Below are 22,329 nucleotides of genomic sequence, written 5' to 3'. Positions count from 1 at the left end.
CCCTAGAAGTCTGGCCCTCCTCATTTCCTCAAAGACCCAAGGATGCCCTGCCCTTCTGTATTTGCCCAACAGCAGTCCCCTGGTGCAGGGCAGATCTTAATTATCCTTATGGAGAATTTTCCATAAGCTAGAACCATTATAGCAGGAAATTTTCTTTTGTTACATCTTGTGCAAGAGCTAATTTGTAAGACCAATACACTCAAAGGTGTGTTTATCATCAGATTTCCCTTTTAAATTAAGTAGTCATGAAAAATTTCATTGGAGAGCCCACCTTAAATGCACATTTTCATAGAATAGAATAATCTGTTTTTTTCCTGTTACTCTCTGGAATAGCCAGAATGTTTACCACGCTATTGTTTACCAAACACCCTGGTGTATGAACCCACCCCTCTGTCACACACTTTTCAGGCTACCAATCTTTCATGGGCCATACAAGTTGCTTGTGAAGTATATGTGGATAAATGAGTTAAAGTATGGATCCTAGGAAAATTCTGAAGGACATACTACCAGGGTCAGCCTAGAAGTTGTAGAAGCATACTTGGCCTGGGAATGCTGACAAGGCATTTGTTGATGATTCTTTAGGCCAGGTGCTAGCTCAAGTAAGGATCGTAGTCTGGCCAGGTATCTTATTGAATTGAGAACTTCATACTAGAAATAACATTTGACTTGACACATGTAAGGTTGGCAAACTGTGTCTCTTAACGTATGGCATTATGGGACCATCTGTTCTAACACTTACAGCTCCTGCAGAATCTTCCTTATTCTGAGAAGATGACCGTATTGTTTGTCTACAATGGTCCTCATATGTTGGAACCTAACAGATGGAATTTAAAGGCTTTCCAAAGGCGGCGGCGCCGTATCACATTCACTCAACCTTCTCAATAAAAGTAAAGAGCAGAAACGGAGCATTTTTGGTTAAATCCTGTTTATCAGTATGGCTCACCTGAATAAAAGATTCGTTAAGACTAAGAGATGGGTCATTTTTGGAAACCTGCTGTTAAATACAAATGGGTTGATGGATGGAGACCATAGTCACTCTTTCTATGGGGGCCTCACCTGACAGTAGAAATTAAGTCTTCAGTTTCTGTTGAGCTCAAGTTCTTGGCTCTCTGCCTGTGAGTCATTGGGTTCCCATGGTAAAAGGTATTCACTGTTTCACATCACAGGTACAGGGGAAGGGGTGACCCAGCACAGGAAGTGTGGGTGACCTGGTGATCCCGAGCTTTAATTCCAGAGTCACTTTAATTACTTTCAGAGTCTAAAGAGGACTCTACAGCTAAAGTCCTCCCAGTATAATATTTAATTTAAAAAGAGAATCAATATGGAAATGTCTAGACTAATGTATAATAATTATTTATGACAAATCTATTTCTTCCTATTAAGAAGGATTACCTTATCTCACCAGGAAATGGAATTTTATGGGCCTTTAAAAAATTTTTTTACAAAACGACATAATTGTATCAGTATCTCAAGGGAAATATGTACTGGGCTTTAGAAATGGTAGGGGAAAGTCTTTGAAATGCCACAAGGTGGCCACTAGATGATGCAATGTGCAACCAAAAGATTGACAGGAAAAAATCAAGTGATAAGGGTTTTTAAAGAATAACCTGGAAAAGTGTGTGTGGGTTTGGTGTTTTGTTTTGTTTAGTTTTTTTAATTTAAAGTCAATTGTATTTTACATCTTCAATTTCTAAAAGCATTTTTATAATTATTTTTAGTAGGATTTTTTCTTAAGATTTCATATACTGGTTTCTACAATTTATATTTGAAACTTTTCAGTGTTATTTCAAGAGTGAGGGAAATATTGATTTGTTTTAAAACACAATACTTCTAGAACCTGAACTTTTAGGTCCTTCCTTACAGTGTTGACCCTACCCAATTGTCTTAAAAAGTCTAGTTTAAACTGGTTTTTTTTGGAGCAAGAATGAATTAGATGAGAATCATTTGTTCCTCTGAGTTACACTAATAGTGCCAAAACTAAAAAAATAAATCCATTGGACTAATCCAAGAACATGTCTCTGAACAGTTGAATTGGATCAATGCCAGTAATGACAAAATTATTTTTTAGTTGGTAGCTTGAATAAATTGAAGAATTGCATTCAGTTTGTTTCGTATATTCATCACTAGCCATGGAAATTTGTATTATTAGGTTAAAAAAATAATGAACCCTAGTCTATATCCTCTCACCTGGATATTTTCTCTTTAAAAAGGTATTTTTTTTCTTGAGAAAATTTTAAGAGAGCCTTCTACTCTTAGCCTAATGCATGTATTATGAAAATATTTTAAAATAACATTTTTTACTAGTGTAACAACTCACGTAAAAGTTGAAAAACTTGGTAACCTACTAGTAGGTGGATCTTGTTACCAAATATTTGTTGTTTAATACTTTGTTTTCCACCAAAATATCTTTACTAATATGTGCTTACTGTCATTAGTTTTTTGTCTGAATTAGTGCCAGTCATCTTACTTCTGCAAAATGATTATCAGTGTGAAAAAGGAGCTTGAAGATGAGTGTGTTTGGGGGGGAGGGGGGGAACGATCAAGTACATTTCCGTTTACATATGGCAGTAATTATTTCCATAACTTGTTTGTAAGCATTTTATATTTCTCTACTGGACAAAGTTAATACTTGGTTTTACATTGGATTTTGAGCTGTAAAGGAAAAATTATGTATCATTTTAACATAAGAGAATAAGAAGTGTAGCACATTATATATATTCAGCCACTTAAAACTTCATATATTTTCTGCAAAAGTTGATTTCTAATTACACACAAAATGTAAAAACACCAAGTCTGATTTGATGAATAAAATATTTAAAACCTGAAGGTGACAGGTATCTTTAATGCGAAAAATCCTCATCATTTGCCTAAGGAGAGTGTCTCTATTCAGATTTGTAGTGTTTGAAGTTTTTTTTGTTTTTGTTTTTGTTTTTGTTTTTGCTGCTTTCTTATTGTCTTTTGGACATTCGCTTACTTTCTTTGGAGTACGGATCTTTAGTATGTGAAAAATGTAATTTTGTCCTGCTATAGTGTGTGTCTGTGTGTGTGTAACTGGGGAAAAAAATCTGTGGGAAATGCTACTTTGTTGGTAATAAATGCATATTTTCATATTCTTTTGGTGTATGTTATCTTAAATAATGGTTTTTACACTTTCAACATTATTAAGAGTCATTCTAGTTTTCACTTACTGAAGAACAACTCTCTTCAGTGTGCCTTGCCAGCCTGCCCGTGGTCAAAAGCATAGAAAATTTTGTTTCACATTTGCCTGCAAGGGAAGTACAGTCTAACAGCACTGAACACAGTGAAAAAGTTTGAAGCCATCTGAGGAAGCCAAGTTACAACATGAATATAGACATTTTTTGCTAAAAACATTCACAGTATTCTTTTTGTCTTCATACAGTAAGCTCTTCTCTTGCCTCAGTTTCCTCATTGTAAAATGAGGGTAATACTTCATTTACAGAGTTGTGGAAGGGAGCATAGGAGGTCAGGGGCCTCTTACTAGGGCACCTGGCATCCTAGTGGATGCTTTATTAATGTGTCCTTATTTTTTTTCCAGCTTTATTGCAGTTTTGTATTTTAAATTTCTTACATTTGAGAGAAAGAGCGAGCACAAGTGGGAAGGGGTGGAGGGAGAAGGAGAGAATCCCAAGATGACTTTGTGCTTGGGGGGGCTCAGTTTTATAACCATGAGCTCATGACCTAAAACCAAGAGTCAGACCATAACCAACTGTGCCATCCAGGCACTCCTTGCATTTTAAATATTAAAAAAATGTAATATACTATATTTTATACATCAAGGTATGAGAATTCCCTTTTAAATGAAGTTAGAGTTTTTTCATTTGTGTCCATTGTTCCAAGGACAGACACCTGTAGGTTTTGAGTGAGCCTCTCAACAGATAAAATTGTCATACACCTTCATGAAATTTGACTTCGTTAATTAGATGAATTGGTATAAGTATCTTTAGAGTAGCTCATCTCTTTATAGTCACACCATAGGTTTTGGAAAACTTGTAATCAATACAGTTTGCAAATTTGGGAGATTTGACTCTACTGATAATTTGGGCTTCTTTTTTATTCCCAGTGGAAATTTATATTTCTGACATTTTTTTGTTGAGCTATTCACTCACTGCTCCAAAGTAAGTTATTGATGATTGGAGTTTTAAAAAAAGCTGGCTCAAAAAAAAAAAAAAAAAAAAAGCCCCACTCTTCCAAAGACAATGAGCTGGGCTACTATAAGAGGATTTGGTGAGGCTGGGCTCTGGTTCTATGGGCTCTGGCTTCATCTGAGAGACCCGGACAAGATGTGGGGTGGCGGTTTGGGGGCAGATCAGAAACATGAAGGGTGTTCTGCTGCAAATCCTGCCTTACCTTTCTGATCATCCATCTGTTCATTTTCTTTTGCCTCTCAAGAGCATGCTTACACATTCGGTGTCCAGGCCCAAGGGTTCAAGACCCCTTGGCACCCTACCCTGTCCCTCAACCTCTGCTCTTACCATGCCCAATACTCCTTAAGGAGTGGGTTGAAACAGGATAATTTTAAATTTGTTTAAAATCTTAATTTAGTCCCAGTGATCTCTGTGACATGTTCCTTTCTTCGTTTGTAAATATTAGCTGTTCAATTTGGAAACAATCTTCCAAGTGGCTTAAATCAGCCTCCTCTTTCCACTGTCTTAATTCATGAAAGGAATCATTTGAGTGATGAGGCCAGCACCTATTTTGTAAATTAGGTTGAGTAAGAATTTGTTTATAAGCTGTACTATACTTTCAAAGTGTTTCCACCCAGCAACCCCTGTACTATCGATTAATAGAAACTTAGTAAAAACTTGAAAGTCTTAACAGTGCTATCAGTAAACAGCAGAGGTGGAAATAAACATTTTTTCCCGGCATACCATACTGCTATTTTAATCAGGATACCTTGCCTTTTAGATTGGTGGAAGCAATACCATCAGCAGTCCTGGTTGTGTAATCTACTTCGTTAAGGCTAATACTTGGTGTTCTGATATGCCCCTGGATTAGGGTACAAGTTCTGCAGTCACAAAAAACCCAGATACAGCTTATGTAAGATAGAAATGTATTCCTTTCTTAAAAGAGCATTAAACACTCTGGGATTCTTCACCCAGGTCATATTTTGCTGCTCTGCCGTTCTCAAACTGGGTTCTCTCATGGGCCAGGATGGCTGCTTCAGCTCTTGCCAACATTTGTATCCAAATGATGAAGAGGAGAGAAAGGGACAAGAAAGAGGAAGACATGGCTACCACCGCCTTAGAAGTACTGTTACGTAAGAGGCCCAAGTTACTTTAACTCTTGTCCCGAACTGAGTGCCACAGCCTGTATGAGACTTGACTATGTCATCCTGAGTTACCTAGTTAAACTCCAGCCACTCTGTTAAACAAAAAAGGGGAGAGTGACTACCGGGAGACCAGCAGGAGTCTGCCACAGACCCCAAGAAGATAACCCTATGGCCTATTGACGGCGTTTTCAGAGAAAAGATCTGTCAAGTTTCCCATCGCACCTAAAGATCCGGTTACCACAGCCTTGAAGATGGCTACACGCCACTCCCTCTAAACAGCAGCCCCAAGCCACTGCTATTCTCTTGCTCTCTCCTTTCTTCATAGCATTTCTCACCACTTGTGTATTGTGTTTGTTTCTCTTCTCTACTAGAACCTGAGTTCTCTGAAGGCAGAAGCTTCATTGTGTTGAGTGCTATCACCCCAGAGCCTAGAAGAGTGCTTATTAGTACACACAGTGTGATGGTATCATGAACGAATGCTCTTTCTCCCAACGCTGATGGATTAGAGCATATTCCATTACCTGTATATTCAATTCTTATTTACATGTATTACAAGCAAAGCACTATCTTATGTAGTTTGAGGAATAAAAATACGCCCCACGTATGATTCCACTCTGAAGGAATTTAGGGTAGGGATTTATTCAAGAAGATGATGTAGGACGATCTTGAACTCCCCTCTACCCACAGACATACGGTGGCTACAGCTACATATGGAACAGTGTCGTAGAATAACCTGAGCCTGGCTGAGAGATACCTACCCAACAGACAAACGAGAAGAAAACCACATCAATGCAGGTAGTACAGGTTGGGACACAAGCTTGTCAGCCCCTCCCCCCCCCAGGCACAGTGACCCACAATCAGGAGGAGACGCCACTCCAAATCCAGAGTGCCCTCCCCCCGCCACCCACCACTAGTGATAAGAACTCAAACCCATCAGGTGCCCCAGATTTTCAAACATGCACCTGAAAAGACCAGTCCCCATCTAGTTTTACAAACCAATGGGGCTCATAATCCCCAAATCCACCAGACTATCAGTCTGAGAAATAGCTCTGAAAGGGTGTGTGTGCTTGAACTCACCTGCCCCAGATCCCAGCTCAGACACCACTGACTATGCCTAGACTTTTTAATAAATTTATTTTTTATTGGTGTTCAATCTGCCAACATACAGAATAACGCCCAGTGCTCATCCCGTCAAGTGCCCGCCTCAGTGCCCGTCACCCATTCACCCCCACCCCCCACCCTCCTCCCACTTCCACTACCCCTAGGTTCGTTTCCCAGAGTTAGGAGTCTTTATGTTCTGTCTCCCTTTCTGATATTTCCCACACATTTCTTCTCCCTTCCCTTATATTCCCTTTCACTATTATTTATATTCCCCAAATGAATGAGAACATAAAAATGTTTGTCCTTCTCCGATTGACTTATTTCACTCAGAATACCCTCCAGTTCCATCCACGTTGAAGCAAATGGTGGGTATTTGTCATTTCTAATGGCTGAGTAATATTCCATTGTATACATAAACCACATCTTTATCCATTCATCTTTCGATGGACACTGAGGCTCCTTCCACAGTTTGGCTATTGTGGACATTGCTGCTAGAAACATCGGGGTGCAGGTGAGGGACAGGCTTCTAATAAAACATGCATCTAGAGGCTGTAATACTTTCCAAAGTCCTGCAAAAGTGGGCACTTTCTTTGCACTCTCCCTCTGCCGCATTCTAGAGCACTGTGTCTCCCAGAACGGAGCTTTACACGTGTCTGGTACCCTGGTTTTCAGTCTGATAGGGAAGCTTGTGTTTTGGGGTACTGTAAGACTAACAATCAGTTTTTGGCAGGCTACTACCCCCCAGGATACTGCAAAGACAGTAGACTGAGGCACACTTCCAGTCTCTGTGAAGACCTCTTTGCTTGTCCTGGAGCTTTGGGCCTAAGGAGCAGGTTTCAGGTTTGACACACATCTAGTGGCCTATGGAGCTGCTCTCAAGGAACATATGCTGTTAGATGCCATGTTGGTGCTCTCCTTCTGCCTTACTTCAGCTTGGCAGGATCTCCCATAAAAGAGCTTGTACACATTTCTGGAGTCCCCATTTTTGCAAATACTCCCAATTGCCTGGCTTTGGTGGCCAATGGGTCTTATGTGTGTGGTCTTGAGCACTATATATTTGCACACTTCTGAAAGCTGCTGCCTGAGGGTCTGGCTTCCAATCAGCCTGAATCCAGGTGCTGAGAGAGCCTCTTCTCTGGGATACTCACAAGTCTTGGCACATCCTCAGCTACTGGGAGCTACTAAAAATATAATAGGCTGCTTACAAGCACAAATATTTGAAAGACAAGAGCTAGGGCAGGATTGAACAACAGGGTTTATCTCCTACATGAATTCACTTCTTCAAGACTAGGAGAGGTGGCTGCTTCATCTAATGCATAGAAGCCAACAGAGAGCCAAGCAAAATGAAGCAGCAAAAAAGTATATTGCAAATTAAAGAACAAGATAAAAACTCAGCAGAGAAAAAAAAAAAAAAACAACAATGAAATGACAGTAAGTAATTTACCTGTTAAAGAGGTCAAAGTAATGATTGTAAAATGCCCAAACTGGGAAGAATGGATAAACACAGTGAGAACTTTAACAAAGAATGGACAACATGAGAAAGCACCAAACAGAAGTCGCAGAGTTGAAGAATACAATAACTGAACTAAAATATACACTAGAGGCATTTAATAGATTACATGAAGCAAAAGAAGGGATACATGAATTCAAAGACAAAGCAGAACTCACCCAACCTGAGCAGCACAAAGAAGAATGAATGAAAAGAGGAAAGATAGCATAAGGGACTTATAGGGCAACATCAAATGGATTAATGTTCCTATTATAGGAATCCCAGAAAGAAGAGAGAGAGGGGCTGAAGTCTTATATGAAAAGACAATAGCTGGAAATTTCCCTAACCTGGGGAAGGAAACAAACATCCAGATCCAGGAAACTCAGAGTTCCAAATAAGGTGAACTCAAAGAGACCCACACTAAGACACATAATTAAGATGCTGAAAGTTAAAGATGAGAGAATCTTAAAAACCAGAAGAAAAAATAAGTTGTTATTGTACAAGGAAAACCCTCATAAGACTATCAGCAGATTTCTTTCAGCAGAAATTTTGTAGGCCAGAATAGAGTGGCATGATATATTTAAAACTGAAAGGAAAAAAAAAATCCCAAAATACACTACTCAGCGAAGTTATCATTCAGAATTGAAAGAGAGAGAGAAGGAATTTTCCAGACAAGGAGAATTTTCCAGACAAGTAAAGCTAAAGGCTTTCATCACCATTAAATCAGCCTTACAAGAAATGTTAAGGGACTTCTTTAAAAGCTAAAAGAAAGGGTGCTAATTAATAACAATATATAAAAGAATAAATTTCACTGGAAAAGTAAATATAGAGTAAAAGTTTAATTCATCACTTAAAACTAGTATGAAGGTTAAGGCAAAAACAGTAAAAATAACTGCTTACCACAATTAGTTAAGGGATATGCAAGATAAAAAGATATAAAATGTGATGTTAAAAAACAAAATGTGGGGGACACCTAGGTGGCTCAGCGGTTGAGTGTCTGCCTTGGACTCAGGATGTGATCCAGAGTTCTGAGGTCAAGTCCCACATTGGGCTCCCCAAAGGGAGCCTGCTTCTCCTTCTGCCTGTGTCTCTGCCTCTTTCTGTCTCTCATGAATAAATAAATAAAATCTTAAAAAAAAAAATGTGGGAGAGAGAGCTCATCGAATGTATGCCAAGTTAAGCATTAGCAACTTAAAATAGACTGATAGAGATTTAGGTTGTTATACGTAAGCCATAGGTAACCACAAAGCAAAAATCTACAATATATACATAAAAGATAGAAAAGAATCTAAACATACCACTACAGAAAATTAATCAACACCACAAGAAAAGAACAAGAGAAGAAAGGAACAGAGGAACTACAAAAGAGCCAGAAAACATAACAAAATGGAAATAAGTACATACCTATCACTAATTACTTTAAATATAAGTGGACTAAATTCTACACTTAGTAGATAGAGTGACCAAATGGATTAAAGAACAACAACAGGACCCATCTCTATGCTGCCTGCAAACTACGCACTTTAGATGTAAAGATACACACAGACTGGAAGTTAAGAAATGGAAAAATATATTCCATGCAAATGGAAACAAAAAAGGCCTGGGGTAGCTGTATTTGCATTAGAAAAAAACAGACTTTGAAACAAAAAAAGACTGTACTAAGAAGAAAAAGAAGGGCATTGCATAACGATTAAACAATCAGTTCAACAAGAGAATATAACATCTGTAAATATTTGTGTACCCAACATAGGAGCAGATAGATAGATGGAGAAATAGACAGTAATACAATACCTGGGACTTTAGTACTGACTTACATCAATGTAAAGATCATCCAGATAGGAAGCCAATAAGGAAATATTGACCTTCAGCAACACATTAGATCAAATAGATTTAATAAATATATACAGAACATTTCATCCAAAAGCAAGAGAATATACAATCTTCTCAAGTACACATGGACCATCCCCCAAGGATACATTATGTGTTAGACCACAAAAACAGAACAATAAGGTTTAGAGGACTGAAATATCAAGCATCATTTCTTGCCACAATGGTATGAAACTAGCAATCAATTGCATGAAGAAAACCAGAAAAATCCACAAACATGCAGAGATTAAACAATATGATAATGAACAAATGAGATAAAGAAAAAATTGAAAGAGAAATTTAAAAAATACCTTTAGACAAATGAAAACAGGAAGCAAAAACAGTTCTAATAGGGAAGTTCACAGCAATAAAGGCCTACCTAAGAAATAAGGAGACCCAATAAACAACTTTTATATCTCAAGGAACTCAAAGAAAAAATTAAGCTTCAAGTTAGAAAAAAAGAGGATATACAAAGATTACAGCAGAAATAAATGAAATAATAAAATGGAAATAAGTACATGCCTATCAATTGCCTTAAATGTAAATGGACTAAATGCTCCAATCAAAAGATAAAGGATGGCAGAATGGATTTTTTAAAAATGCTGTTTTTTTTGTTTGTTTGTTTGTTTTTTTTTTTGTTTTTTTTTTAAATGCTGTTTATAAGAGATTCACCTCAGACCTAAAGAGCTATTCAGACTGAAAGTAAAGGGAGGAAAAACATTTAATGCAAACCTAAGTGAGGGGGAAAACAAAAGCCAGAGATTTTATCAGACAAAATTGACTTTAAAACAAAGAGCAAAGAAAAAGACAAAGAAGTATATTACATAATTATGAATCAACCCAAGAGGATATAAGAATCATAAATATCTATACACTCAACACTGCAGCACCTAAATAGATAAGGCAAATATTAAATGGACATAAAGAGAAAATTAATGGTAATATAATAATAATAGGTGACTTTAACACCCCATTTACATCAATGGATAGATCATCCAGGTAGAAAAAATATCTGTAAAAAAAAAAAGAGTATCTTTGAATGACACATTGGACCACATGGATGTAACAGACATATACAGAATATTCCATCCCCAAACAACAGAATATATATTCTTTTCAAGTGCACACTAAATATTCTCCAGACAGATAACATGTTTGGCCACTAAACAAACCTCAATCAACTTAAGAAGAATGGAATTATACCATGCATGTTTTCTGACCACAACCGCATGATACTAGAAACCAATCTCTGTCCCTGTCTGTCCGTCTCTCCCCTCCCTTTCTCTCTCTCTCTCTCTCTCTCTCTCACACACACACACACACACCTAAAAAAAGTCAAATATGTGGAAGCTCAACAAGGTGATATTAAGTAATCAATGGTAAATGAGTCAAAGAAGAAATTGAAAAAAGACACGGAGACAAATGAAAACAGAAGGGTCTCAAAGATTTGAAAAAGTGATTCTAAGAGGGAAATATATAGCAATATAGGCCTACATCAAGAAACAAGAAAAAGCTCAAATACACCATCTAACTCTACACCTAAAGGAACTAGAAAAAGAATAAGCAATCCCAAGGTTTGTAGAAGAAAGAAAATAACAAATATCAGAGCATATGACATAAATGACATAGAGACAAAAATTTTTTTAAAAAATTAAACCAAGAGCTGGTTCTTTGAAAAGATAAATAAAATTGATAAACCCTTAGCCTGACTCATCAAAAAAAAAAAAAAACCCAAATAAATAAAATCCAAAACAAATGACATCACAAATACATAGGATTATAAAAGAATGCATTAAAGATTATATGCCAACAAACTGGACAACCTAGACTAAATGGATAAAGTCCTAGCAACATAATTTTCCAAAACTGAATCAGGAAGAAATAGAAAATCCAAAACAACCGATTACTAGTAATGGAATTGAATCAATAATGAAAAAGTCTCAGATGGAATCACAGACGAATTCAATCAAATATGCTATAAAACTGTAGTCATCAAAACAGTATGGTCCTGGCACAAAAAAACATACACATTGACCAATGGACCAGAATAGAGAACCCAGAAGTAAACCCACAATTATATGGTCAATTAGTCTATACCAAAGGAGGAAAGAATATGCAATGAGGAAAAGACAGTCTCTTCAGTAAATAGTGCTGGGAAAACTGGACAGCTGCATGTGGAAGAAAGGAAAGAAAGGAAAGAAAAAAGAAAAGAATAGAAAGAAACTGGACCACTTTCTGACACCCTACAATAAAATATACTAAAAATGGATTGAAGACCTAAATGCAAGACCTGAGACTATAAAACTCCTACAAGGTAACACAGGCAGTAATTTTTCTGACATTGGCTATAGCAACATTTTTCTAGATATATCTCTTAAGGCAAGGGAAACCAAAGTAAAAATAAACCATTTGGACTATATCAAAATAAAAGGCTTTTGCACAGTGAAGCAAACAATTAACAAAACAAAAAGGCAACCTACTGAATGGGGAAAAAATATTTGCAAGTGCTATATCCAATAAAAGATTAACATCTAAAATATATAAAGATCTTCTACAACACCAAAACAACAAACAATACAATTTAAAAATGGGCAGAGCACCTGAACAGACATTCCTCCAAAGAAGACATCCAGAGGCCAACCAACACATGAAAAGATAATCAATAACACTCATCATCGGGGAAATGCAAATCAAAACCACAACGAGGTATCGCCTTCTATCTGTCAGAAAGGTTAAAATAAAACACAAGCAGTAACAAGTGCTGACGAGGGGAGAAAAAGGAATCTTTATATACTGTTGATGGGAAGCTAAATTGGTTAGAGCCACTGTGGAAAACACTATGAAAGTTTCTCAACAAATTAAAAATAGATATGATCCAAATTAAAAATACCATATGATCCAAAAAAATTCTACCACTGGATATTTACCCAAAGGGAAAAAAACCCCCACTAATTCAAAGCCATACATACCCCTATATTTATTGCAACATTATTTACAAGAGCTAACATATGGAAGAAACCTACATGTCCAGTGATAAATGGATAAAAAATTATTTTATATATATATTCATATGCAAGCAAATGCACATACAATGGAATATTGTGCAGCTGCAAAAAAGAATGAGATCATGCTATTTGCGACAACATGGATCTAACAGAGAAATAAGACAGAGAAACACAGATACTATATAACTTCATTCATATATATGGAATCTAAAAAACAAACCAAATGAACAAACAAAAAAGCAGAATCAGATCTATAAATACAAATGGTGTGTAAGGGAGTGGGAGATACAGGCTTCCGGTTATGAGGGAATAAGTCATGGGGTGATAGGGATAAAAGGCACAGCATAGGAACAGAGTCAGATACTGTGATAGCATTCTGTGGTGACAGATGGTGGCTATGCTCCTGGTGACCATGGCATAATGTATAAACTTGCCAAATCACTATGTTGTACTCCTAAAACTAATGTTATATTGCATGTCAACTATATGTAATTTTAAAAAAAGAAAATCAGAAATGAAAGCAATGTTACAACTGGTACCACAGAAGCGCAAAGGACCATGAGGAACTTTTATGTGCAAATGTTTGCAAAAACATTAGACAACACAGGACAAATGTCTAAGTTCCTAAAAACATCTGAGAATGAATTGTGAACAAATAGAAAATCTGAACAGACCAATTACTAGTAAGGAAGCTGAATCAGGAATCAAAAACCTAACACACAGAAGTCCAGAATGAAATAATTTCCCAGTGAATTCTATCAAACATTCAAAGAATTCATACCAATCCTTTAAAAACTCTCCCCCCAAAATAGCAGAGAGACTGCTTCCAAACTCATTTTAGGAGGCTAGCATTACACAGATCCCAATACCAGACCAGGATGCCACAAGAAAGGAAAATTATGGGCCAATATCCCTGTGAAGACAGATGCAAAAACCCTCAACAAAATATGAACACATTGGGGAGTTGGGTGGCTCAGCTGCTTAAGCATCTTCCTTCAGCTCAGGTCATGATCCCAGGAGCCCCACATTGGGCTCCCTGCTCAGAGGGGAGTCTGCTTCTCCCTCTCCCTCTGCCCTTCAGCCCCACTCATGTGTGCGCTCTCTCTCTCTCGCTCACTCTGCTCTCTCCAATAAGTAAATTCTTTAAAAAAATATTAATGCATCAAATTCAACAATACATTAAAAGGATCATATGCCATGATCAAGGGGGTTTATTCTGGAGATGAAAGGTTGGCAAACCTTTGCATCTGCAAATCACTTGATGTCATATACTACATTAACAAAACGAAAGATAAAACTCATATGATCATCCGAAGAGATGCACAGAACGCATTTAACAAAATTCAACATCCACTTATGATAAAAACTCTCAAGCATGTATAGAGGGAACGCACCTCAATGTAACACAGGCCTAGAACTAACATCATGCTCAATGGTGAAAATCTGACTTTTCTCTGTAAAAATCAGGAACAAGATTGGGATGCCTGCTCTAACCACTTTTATTCACTTTTATTTTATTATGGTGCTAGAAGTCCTAACTAGAGTAATTAAGCAAGAAAAATGAACAGAGGCATATAAATTGGAAAGGAAGAAGCTAACCATTTGCATATGACATTATATATATATATATATATATATATATATATATATATATATAAAACCCTAAAAACTGCAAATTCAGTAAAGTTGCAGGATATAAAGTCAATACACAAAAATCTGTTGTATTTTATACATTACTAATGAACTATCAGAAAGAGAAAGTAAGACAATAATCCCATTCGTAATTGTTCCAAAAAGAATAAAATATCTAGGAATAAATTTAACCCAGGAGGTAAGAGACTGAAAACCATGATGAAACATTAATGAAAGAAATTGAAGAGGACACACATACAAAAATGGAAAATATTCCATGTTCATGTGTTAGAAGAATTAGCATTGTTAATTGTAAAAGAATTAGCATTGCAAAATGACCCTATTACCCCTAACATTCTTTTTTTTTTTTTAAGATTTTATTTATTTATTCATGAGACACACACACACACACACACACACACACACACACACACACACAGAGGCAGAGACACAGGCAGAGGGAGAAGCAGGCTCCATGCAGGGAGCCTGATGTGGGACTGGATCCCGGGTCTCCAGGATCACACTCTGGGCTGAAGGCGGCGCTAAACCGCTGAGCCACTGGGGCTGCCCAAACATTCTTTATTCAATGCAATCCCTATCAAAATTTGACGGCATTTTCTACAAAATTAGAACAATCCTAAAAAACTTTATGGAACCACAAAAGATGCTCAGTAGCCAGAGCAATCTTAAACACAAAGTTGAAGACATCATGCTTCCTGATTTCAAACTATATCACAAAGCTATAGTAATCAAAAACAGTAGGACATTGACCAAAAACAAACAAAAAACCCAAAAACCAAAAAACCCATATAAATCAATGGAACAGAATAGAGACCTCAGAAGTAAGCCCACTCATTTACTGTCAATTTATGACAGAGGCAAGAATATATGATGGAGAAAGGACAGTCTCTTCAATAAATGGTGCTGGGAACTGGACTTTCTTACACCATACACAAAAATTAACTCACAATAAAGACTTGAATGAAAAAACCTGAAACCATAAAACTCTCCCCACGCCTCGAAAAACATAAGCATAAGGGTTGGTGGTGATATTTTGAATTTGACACCAAAAGCAAAAACAAGAAATAAGCAAATATAACTACCTCAAACTAAAAGTCCTCTAGGTAGCAAACCATAAGTAAAATGAAAAGGCAGCATACTGAATGGGAAAAGTATTTACAAAGCATTTATCTGATTAGGGGTTAGTATCCAAAAGATATATAGAACTCATACAACGCAACACCAAAATAATAGGATTAAAAAATGGGTTGAAGTTGTAAATAGATATGAAAATACGCCAAACATCATTCATCATCAGGGAAATGCAAACCAAAACCCCAATGAGAAATCACCTCACACCTATTAAATAGCTATTATCAAAAAGACAAGAAATACTAAAGTGTTGACAAGAATATGGAAGACAGAACCCTTGTGCACGGTTGATGGGAATGTAGAATTGTTTCTCAAAAAAAAAAAAAAATAGAACTACCATATTATCCAACAATTCCACTTTTGGGTATTTATCCAGAGAAAATGAAAACACTCAAAAAGATGTCTCTACCCCCATATTCATGGTAGCATTGTTTACAATAGCCAAGATATTAAAACAACCTCAGTGTCCATCAATAGATGAATGGATAAAGAAATTGTATATATACACAATGGAATTTTTTTTAAAGATTTATTTACTCATGAGAGACACACAGAGTGAGGCAGAGACACAGGCAGAGGGAGAAGCAGGCTCCCTGCAGGGTGCCCAATCCCAGGACCCTGGGATCATGCCCTGAGCCAAAGGCAGATGCTCAACCGCTGAGCCACCCAGGCATCCCTACACAATGGAATATTTAACCTTTAAAAAGAATGAAATCTTGCCATTTACAACAACATGAATGGAACTTGAGGGCATTATACTAAGTGAAATAAGACCAAGAAAGACAAATACCATGTGATTTCTCTTACACGTGGAATCTAAACAAACAAAAAGCAGCCTCATGGATATAGAGAATGGACAGGTGGTAGCTAGAGGTGGGGGGTAGGGGATGGGAGGAATGGTTGAAGGAGGTCAAAAGGTAAAAAAAAAATAAAAGCTGAAAATAAACATAAATAAGAAAATAATTGTAAAAGAAACTTGGTCTATGAAGATGCTTTAAATTGTGCCACAAAGTGGGACACCTGAGTGGCTCAACATTTGAGCGTCTGCCTTGGGCTCAGGGCATGATCCTGGGGTCCTGGGATCGAGTCCCACATCGGGCTCCCTGCAGGGAGCCTGCTTCTCCCTCTGCCTGTGTCTCTGCCCTGCTCTCTCTTAAAAAAAATCTTTTAAAAAAAAATTGTACCACAAGGACGCCCAGGTGGCTCAGTCTGGTAAGCATCTGACCCTGAATTTCAGCTAGGGTCATGGTGTCAGGGTCCTGAGATCAAGCCCTGCATCTGACTCTGCTTCCTGGGGCATCTGCTTCTCTTCCTCTGCTCCTTCCCCCACTCACACACTCTCATTCTCGCTCTCTGTCACACAAATGGATAAATGTTTAAAAAATTTAAAAAACTGTACCACAAAGACACTTTGCAGTGCAGTAAATGGCACGTGGATTGAACACTATTGGAATTGAGAGGGCATGGGATCTGAGAAACGGGAAGGCTTCATGAAAACACAGAATTTGGATGTTGACAGTGGGCCTTCCCGAGGGGCAAGCAGAACATGCAGGCGAGATCTCACAGGCAGTTTATGGAAGTGGAGAGACATTCATGTCATTAAAAATATATGTCCAGTTATTTCCAGCTGATCCAAGACAATTTGATCACGTATCACTCTTACAAATTTTGTTTGGGGAAAAAAAAAACTGAATTTAACACAGATGATGGGACCCCAGGGTGGCTCAGCAGTTGAGCGTCTGCCTTTGGCTCAGGTCGTGATCCCGGGGTCCTGGGATCGAGTCCCATGTCGGGCTCCCCGCATGCCGCCTGCCCCCTGCCTCTTTCTCTTTCTGTCTTTCATGAATAAATAAATAAATTTTTTTAAAAAAGGGCAATCCTGTCGGGACCCTTCTCACTTCTGAAAGCTTTCTCTATACCTTTGCTTAATAAACTTCTATCAGTTTACTCACAAAAAACAAAACAAACAAAAAAAAACACGGATGAAAGTTAGCTACTCCCCCCTACAACCCTGTTTACAGGATACGATGAAAATAAGTCTTAGATAATTCTGCCAATCATAGATATTTGAAAGTATTTTATTATTTTGTTATTCCATAGACATTTGTTAAGCATTTGGTACAAGTAAACACAAAACTATTCTTGTGTTTTCTAAGTATAGTGAAGTTATATCTAGTTGTTTACCATTTTGGGTGATTTGATCATGTTTTGCATGAAAGGTTCACTTGTATCAGATGTAGTAATAATTCCTTTAAATGGACAAACAACAAGAAATCCTTAGACTGATTGCCAGTCATAAGTCTGTTGGAGGAGGAGGGGGGAATTCAAGCTTTGGGAATCACCTCTAGAGGAAAACATCTAGAATTTGCTGGATCCTTATACCCAGGTTCTTGAAATAATTGGGAGTATCTGAGCATTTTAGCTAAGCTATTAATACATATCTTGAATACCTTCCTCAGTGAGGGCCCATTGGTAACATTCATCATGTTAATTACAAGCTATCAATGTAATAAAAACCCAATTTTGACACTCTGTGCTAATTAACGAAGCATCTGTCTGGTTTTAATCAATATACTGATAGTAGATGCACTTTTGATAGCTGCCTCTCTGGGGTGGGCTTTCTGTTCAGAATGCTGAAGTACACACTGATTAGGCCAATTGGCTGTGCCAATATAACCTCCCACATGATAGATATATCGCTGTGTGCAGGCAGGAACATTTGAAAGAAAGGAATTTTACATATAACAGCAACAGCGGGCAAAGGCAGCGGTGGAAAATGGCTTAGCAAGGTATAGAGTGGGGCTAAATAACAGAATAAGGCACAGAATTTTCTTAATTACATGGTCTTTTTTTTTTTTTTTTTTTTTGGTTATTGCAGGAGAGTAACACAATGAGAACTTAAATCCTGGGTGACTCATTTGACCATCGAATTTGGGGGAAGGAAACAAGGGCATGTGAGAAAGATACACAGAAAGCAGGTAGATGCATAATAAAGCCTGAACAGTTGCTGTGCTAAAAATAGTAGCAGAGAAGTGACAGTAAAGCACAAGAGCTATTTATACACAGAATATATAAAAATACTGATTCTGCTTCCCATTTGTGTAATGCGTGGTCTTTCACGGATCTCCTTTAATTTTGATAGAGCCTACAGAAAATGAATAGGAGCTCCACCGAAGAAGAGGATTCGGAGAGATTAGAGTGACTTGTCTACACTTGTGAGCCCAGTACAATGCCAGTGCTGGGGACCGGGGCGGGGGGGTGGGGGCAGCAGTCTGGCCACTGCAGAGCACAGGGAAGGGCCAAGCTCCAGAAGCAGGCAAGCCTGCGGGGAAAGAGGCACCTGCTCCGTCCGTGACCCTGCCAAACTGGTGTCGCCTCCGTGGTGAGCGGTGTAGAGATCTGTTCCGAGGAAGGTCCCTTCTGACCTAGCAGGTGCACCCACAGGAACGAATCCTGCCCTATTCTCCACTTGTAGGTCCAAGCCTGTTCGAGAGCATGAAGCTCAGTACTGCTTGATATAGCCATTGATTAAGAACAGGTTAATAAGGATCCCTGGGTGGCGCAGCGGTTTGGTGCCTGCCTTTGGCCCAGGGCACGATCCTGGAGACCCAGGATCAAATCCCACGTCGGGCTCCCGGTGCATGGAGCCTGCTTCTCCCTCTGCCTATGTCTCTGCCTCTCTCTCTCTCTCTCTCTCTCTCTCTCTCTGCGACTATGATAATTTAAAAAAAAAAAAAGAACAGGTTAATAAATTAGGATGCAACCAACCACTTAAAAGAATATTGTGGGACACCTGGGTGGCTCAGTAGTTGAACATCTGCCTTCAGCTCAGGTCCGGATCCTGGGGTCCTGAGATCGAGTCCCCCCATTGGTCTCCTCACAGAGAGCCTGGTTCTCACTTTGCCTGTGTCTCTCATGAATAAATAAAAATCTTTAAAATAAAAGAATACTGTACAGTTGTTGAAAGAAAGAGGCTGCTTTTTATGTACTGATATGATCAGAGCCCCAGGCTGCATTAAGGAAAACAGCAAAATCCTGGGGGGAGGGAGGGGGAGGGAATTTACCATGGACACTTACAAAGAAACAAATACACAGACACACATTACATTTTCCATCTCTTTAAGGGTAGAAACAAATGGTGGTTACTTCTTCAGAAAGCAACAGGGTTGGAAAGAAGATTTATTTTTCACCATATGTCCTGTTTGTAGCTTTTGAATCATATAACTTACACTGCTTATTTTTTAAGGCTTTTATCTGAAAAGAAGAAAGAAAAGAAAAGAAGAGAAAAGAAGAGAAAAGAAAAGAAAGGAAAAAAAAGAAAAAGAAAAAGAAAAAGAAAAAAAAGAAAAAGAAAAAGGAAAAAAAGTTTGGGCTTTGGACTCAGAGAATTTGTTTCCACTACTTAACTAGCTATGTGAACATGGCCAAGTTTTTTTTTTTTCCAACTTAATGTGACATAATAGAACATATGACAAAGTCTCTTATGAAGCCAACACTTAGACACAATTATTGTCAAACTTTGATGTAATTCCTCATAGTCTCTAAAAAATAAAAAAAAGGTGGGGGCACCTGAGTGGCTCAGTGGTTGAGCATATGCCTTTGGCTCAGGGCATGAACCCGGTCCTGGGATTGAGTCAGGCTTCCTGCAGGGAGCCTGCTTCTTGGTCTGCCTGTGTCTCTGCCTCTCTCTCAGTGTCGCTCATGAATAAATAGTCTTAAAAAATATTTTTAAAAACCACTTTACTTCTTTCTGATACATGTAACAGTTAAATTTTAAAATGTATATTACAAAATTCATCAACCCATGTAAGGTATAGTGACGTGTGCTGAAAAATTAGAACATTGGGAAATATTTAAAGGTTTACTGGTCAATAAGTGTGCCATGTTTTCCTGTTAAAGTCCCAAAATCATCTTTATTGTCAAATGCATCCTTCCTGGCTAATAGCATATCCCACCTGGAAAAAGAAGTAGTGACAGTGTTACTACTTTATTTATTTTTTTTTTTTAATTTTTTTTTTTTTTAATTACTACTTTAAATCCCACAGCTCTGGGAATTTGTATGGAAACAATACAGGTTATTTTGTCTATGCAGTTCTCTAGTACCACCACAGATTTTAATGCTGGCACATTATTACTCCTGGGAGTGCATCATTCAGTGACTTCCAGGAACTTTAACACTGTTACTATGCTTTATGGATGATGAGGACAAATGCGAGTCTTAGCCAGAGTTTGCAGGAAAATATGAACCATAATTCATCTTCCGGGCGGGTTAAATTTGCCATTCAGAATTTTATGGCGTAAATATAGAACAACATGTTTTCCAGCAGGGCTTTTGCTTGAGCTCTTTAGGCCATCGTCACAGCAAGTGCAGACCATGCTCTCTTTTTCTGCAGGGCGCCCTGCCTTCCACCACTGCCCGGAGAGAGAAGCATAAGCAAGGGGCCCAGATGCCAAGTGAGAGAAGCAGCCCCATCTGCACAGGGAATGTCTGTCCCAGTTAGGTAGGACCCAAGTAAGACTCAGCCCATGAAGGAGGCTGAGTCCCGGGGCCCAGGGCAAGGTTCCCACTTGCAAAGCCGTCCACGTTGATCTGGACCATTCACAGAGGGAGCATTAAATAGAACAGAAATGAGCATCTGTCTTAAGCCACATTACTAATGTTTGATCTCTGGTACAGCAGTGTAGCCTTATCATAATTAATATACTCCTATATATCAGATACTGCAAATCTGTCATTTCCATAAATCTGATAAAGCAAAAATAAAATACCTTCTTTTTCTTGCCTAATTTGAACTTGTTAGTGAGGTTGAGCCTTTCTGCTCTGCAGTCATTTGTATTTTTTCTTTGAATCGTTTCTTTTCCTTCTGTGCCCATTTATCTTATGGACTTTTTCATACCTATTTTTATAAATATATTTCATAAATATATAAAAATATTTCATAAAACAAAAAAAATAGATTGGGGAAAATATTTGCAACTTCCATCATGGACAAATAGTTTAATTTTTTTTTTTTTTTTTTTACTGTTTATAGTGTATTTTTGTTTTTGTTGAAGTAAGATTTGTTCCTGTCTGTTTAGGTTTTGCTTTAGTCAGATTTTTCATTCTATGCTTTATGTCATTTGCAGAAAGGCTTTTCCCACTCTTACTCATGTTTTCTTCAGTCTTTTTATAGTTTTTTTACATTTAAATCTTTGTCTGTAATTGATTTTGACAGAAGAATGATGCAAGAATAAAGTTCCCACATGTAACAAGTCTATTGCCACATTGTCTTAATTACTCTTGATTTACAGTATTTTCTTACCTTGTGGAAGTAAGTAGTCTACTTTTATTGCTCAGAATCACTCTGTTTCCCTATGTTTATATTTCCAGGTGGACTTTAGAATCATTTTGGCATTCTAAAAAACAAGCCTATTATGATTTCGTTTGATACTGTATTAGTTTACCAATTAAAAAACTGATATTTATATAATACCAGATCTTCTCATCCAAGAGTAAGATAGGTCTATTTAATCACACTTCCTATATTCCAGGGAGATTTATGGTTTTCTTCACAAAAGTACTGCATAGGTCTTATCAAGTGTATTTCTAGGCATCAATTTTGGTGTTACTGCTATCATAAAACAGAAAATATAATGATGTTGATATTTTGCAACTATTAAAAAAATCAATAAGAAAATTTTTGTTCCCCACCCCACATTACCAGTTGCACATGGACCTATTTTATGAAACTGATATTGTACACTGGAGCATACAATTAAAAAAAAAACCTAGCTCATATGAGCTAGTCTATTCA

The 22,329-nt window shown here is 37.7% G+C and overlaps 1 protein-coding gene across 2 annotated transcripts in view; it reads left to right on the top strand.

Annotated features, from left to right (window-relative positions):
* Nucleotides 1-3,117, top strand: part of SMC5 (structural maintenance of chromosomes 5) — an 87,704-nt gene extending 84,587 nt beyond the window's left edge. For both annotated transcript variants that reach the window (XM_041743219.1, XM_041743218.1), the window contains one exon: nucleotides 742-3,117. In XM_041743219.1, coding sequence (XP_041599153.1) covers nucleotides 742-885 — 144 coding nt within the window. In that variant the 3' untranslated portion in view covers nucleotides 886-3,117. The remainder of the gene's footprint in view (nucleotides 1-741) is intronic.
* The last annotated feature ends 19,212 nt before the right edge of the window (nucleotides 3,118-22,329 follow it).

Source organism: Vulpes lagopus, chromosome 2, assembly GCF_018345385.1.
Source record: "Vulpes lagopus strain Blue_001 chromosome 2, ASM1834538v1, whole genome shotgun sequence".
Classification (NCBI taxonomy): domain Eukaryota; kingdom Metazoa; phylum Chordata; class Mammalia; order Carnivora; family Canidae; genus Vulpes; species Vulpes lagopus.
Note: the sequence above shows the minus strand (reverse complement) of the source record. Positions and strands in the feature narration are given on the sequence as shown.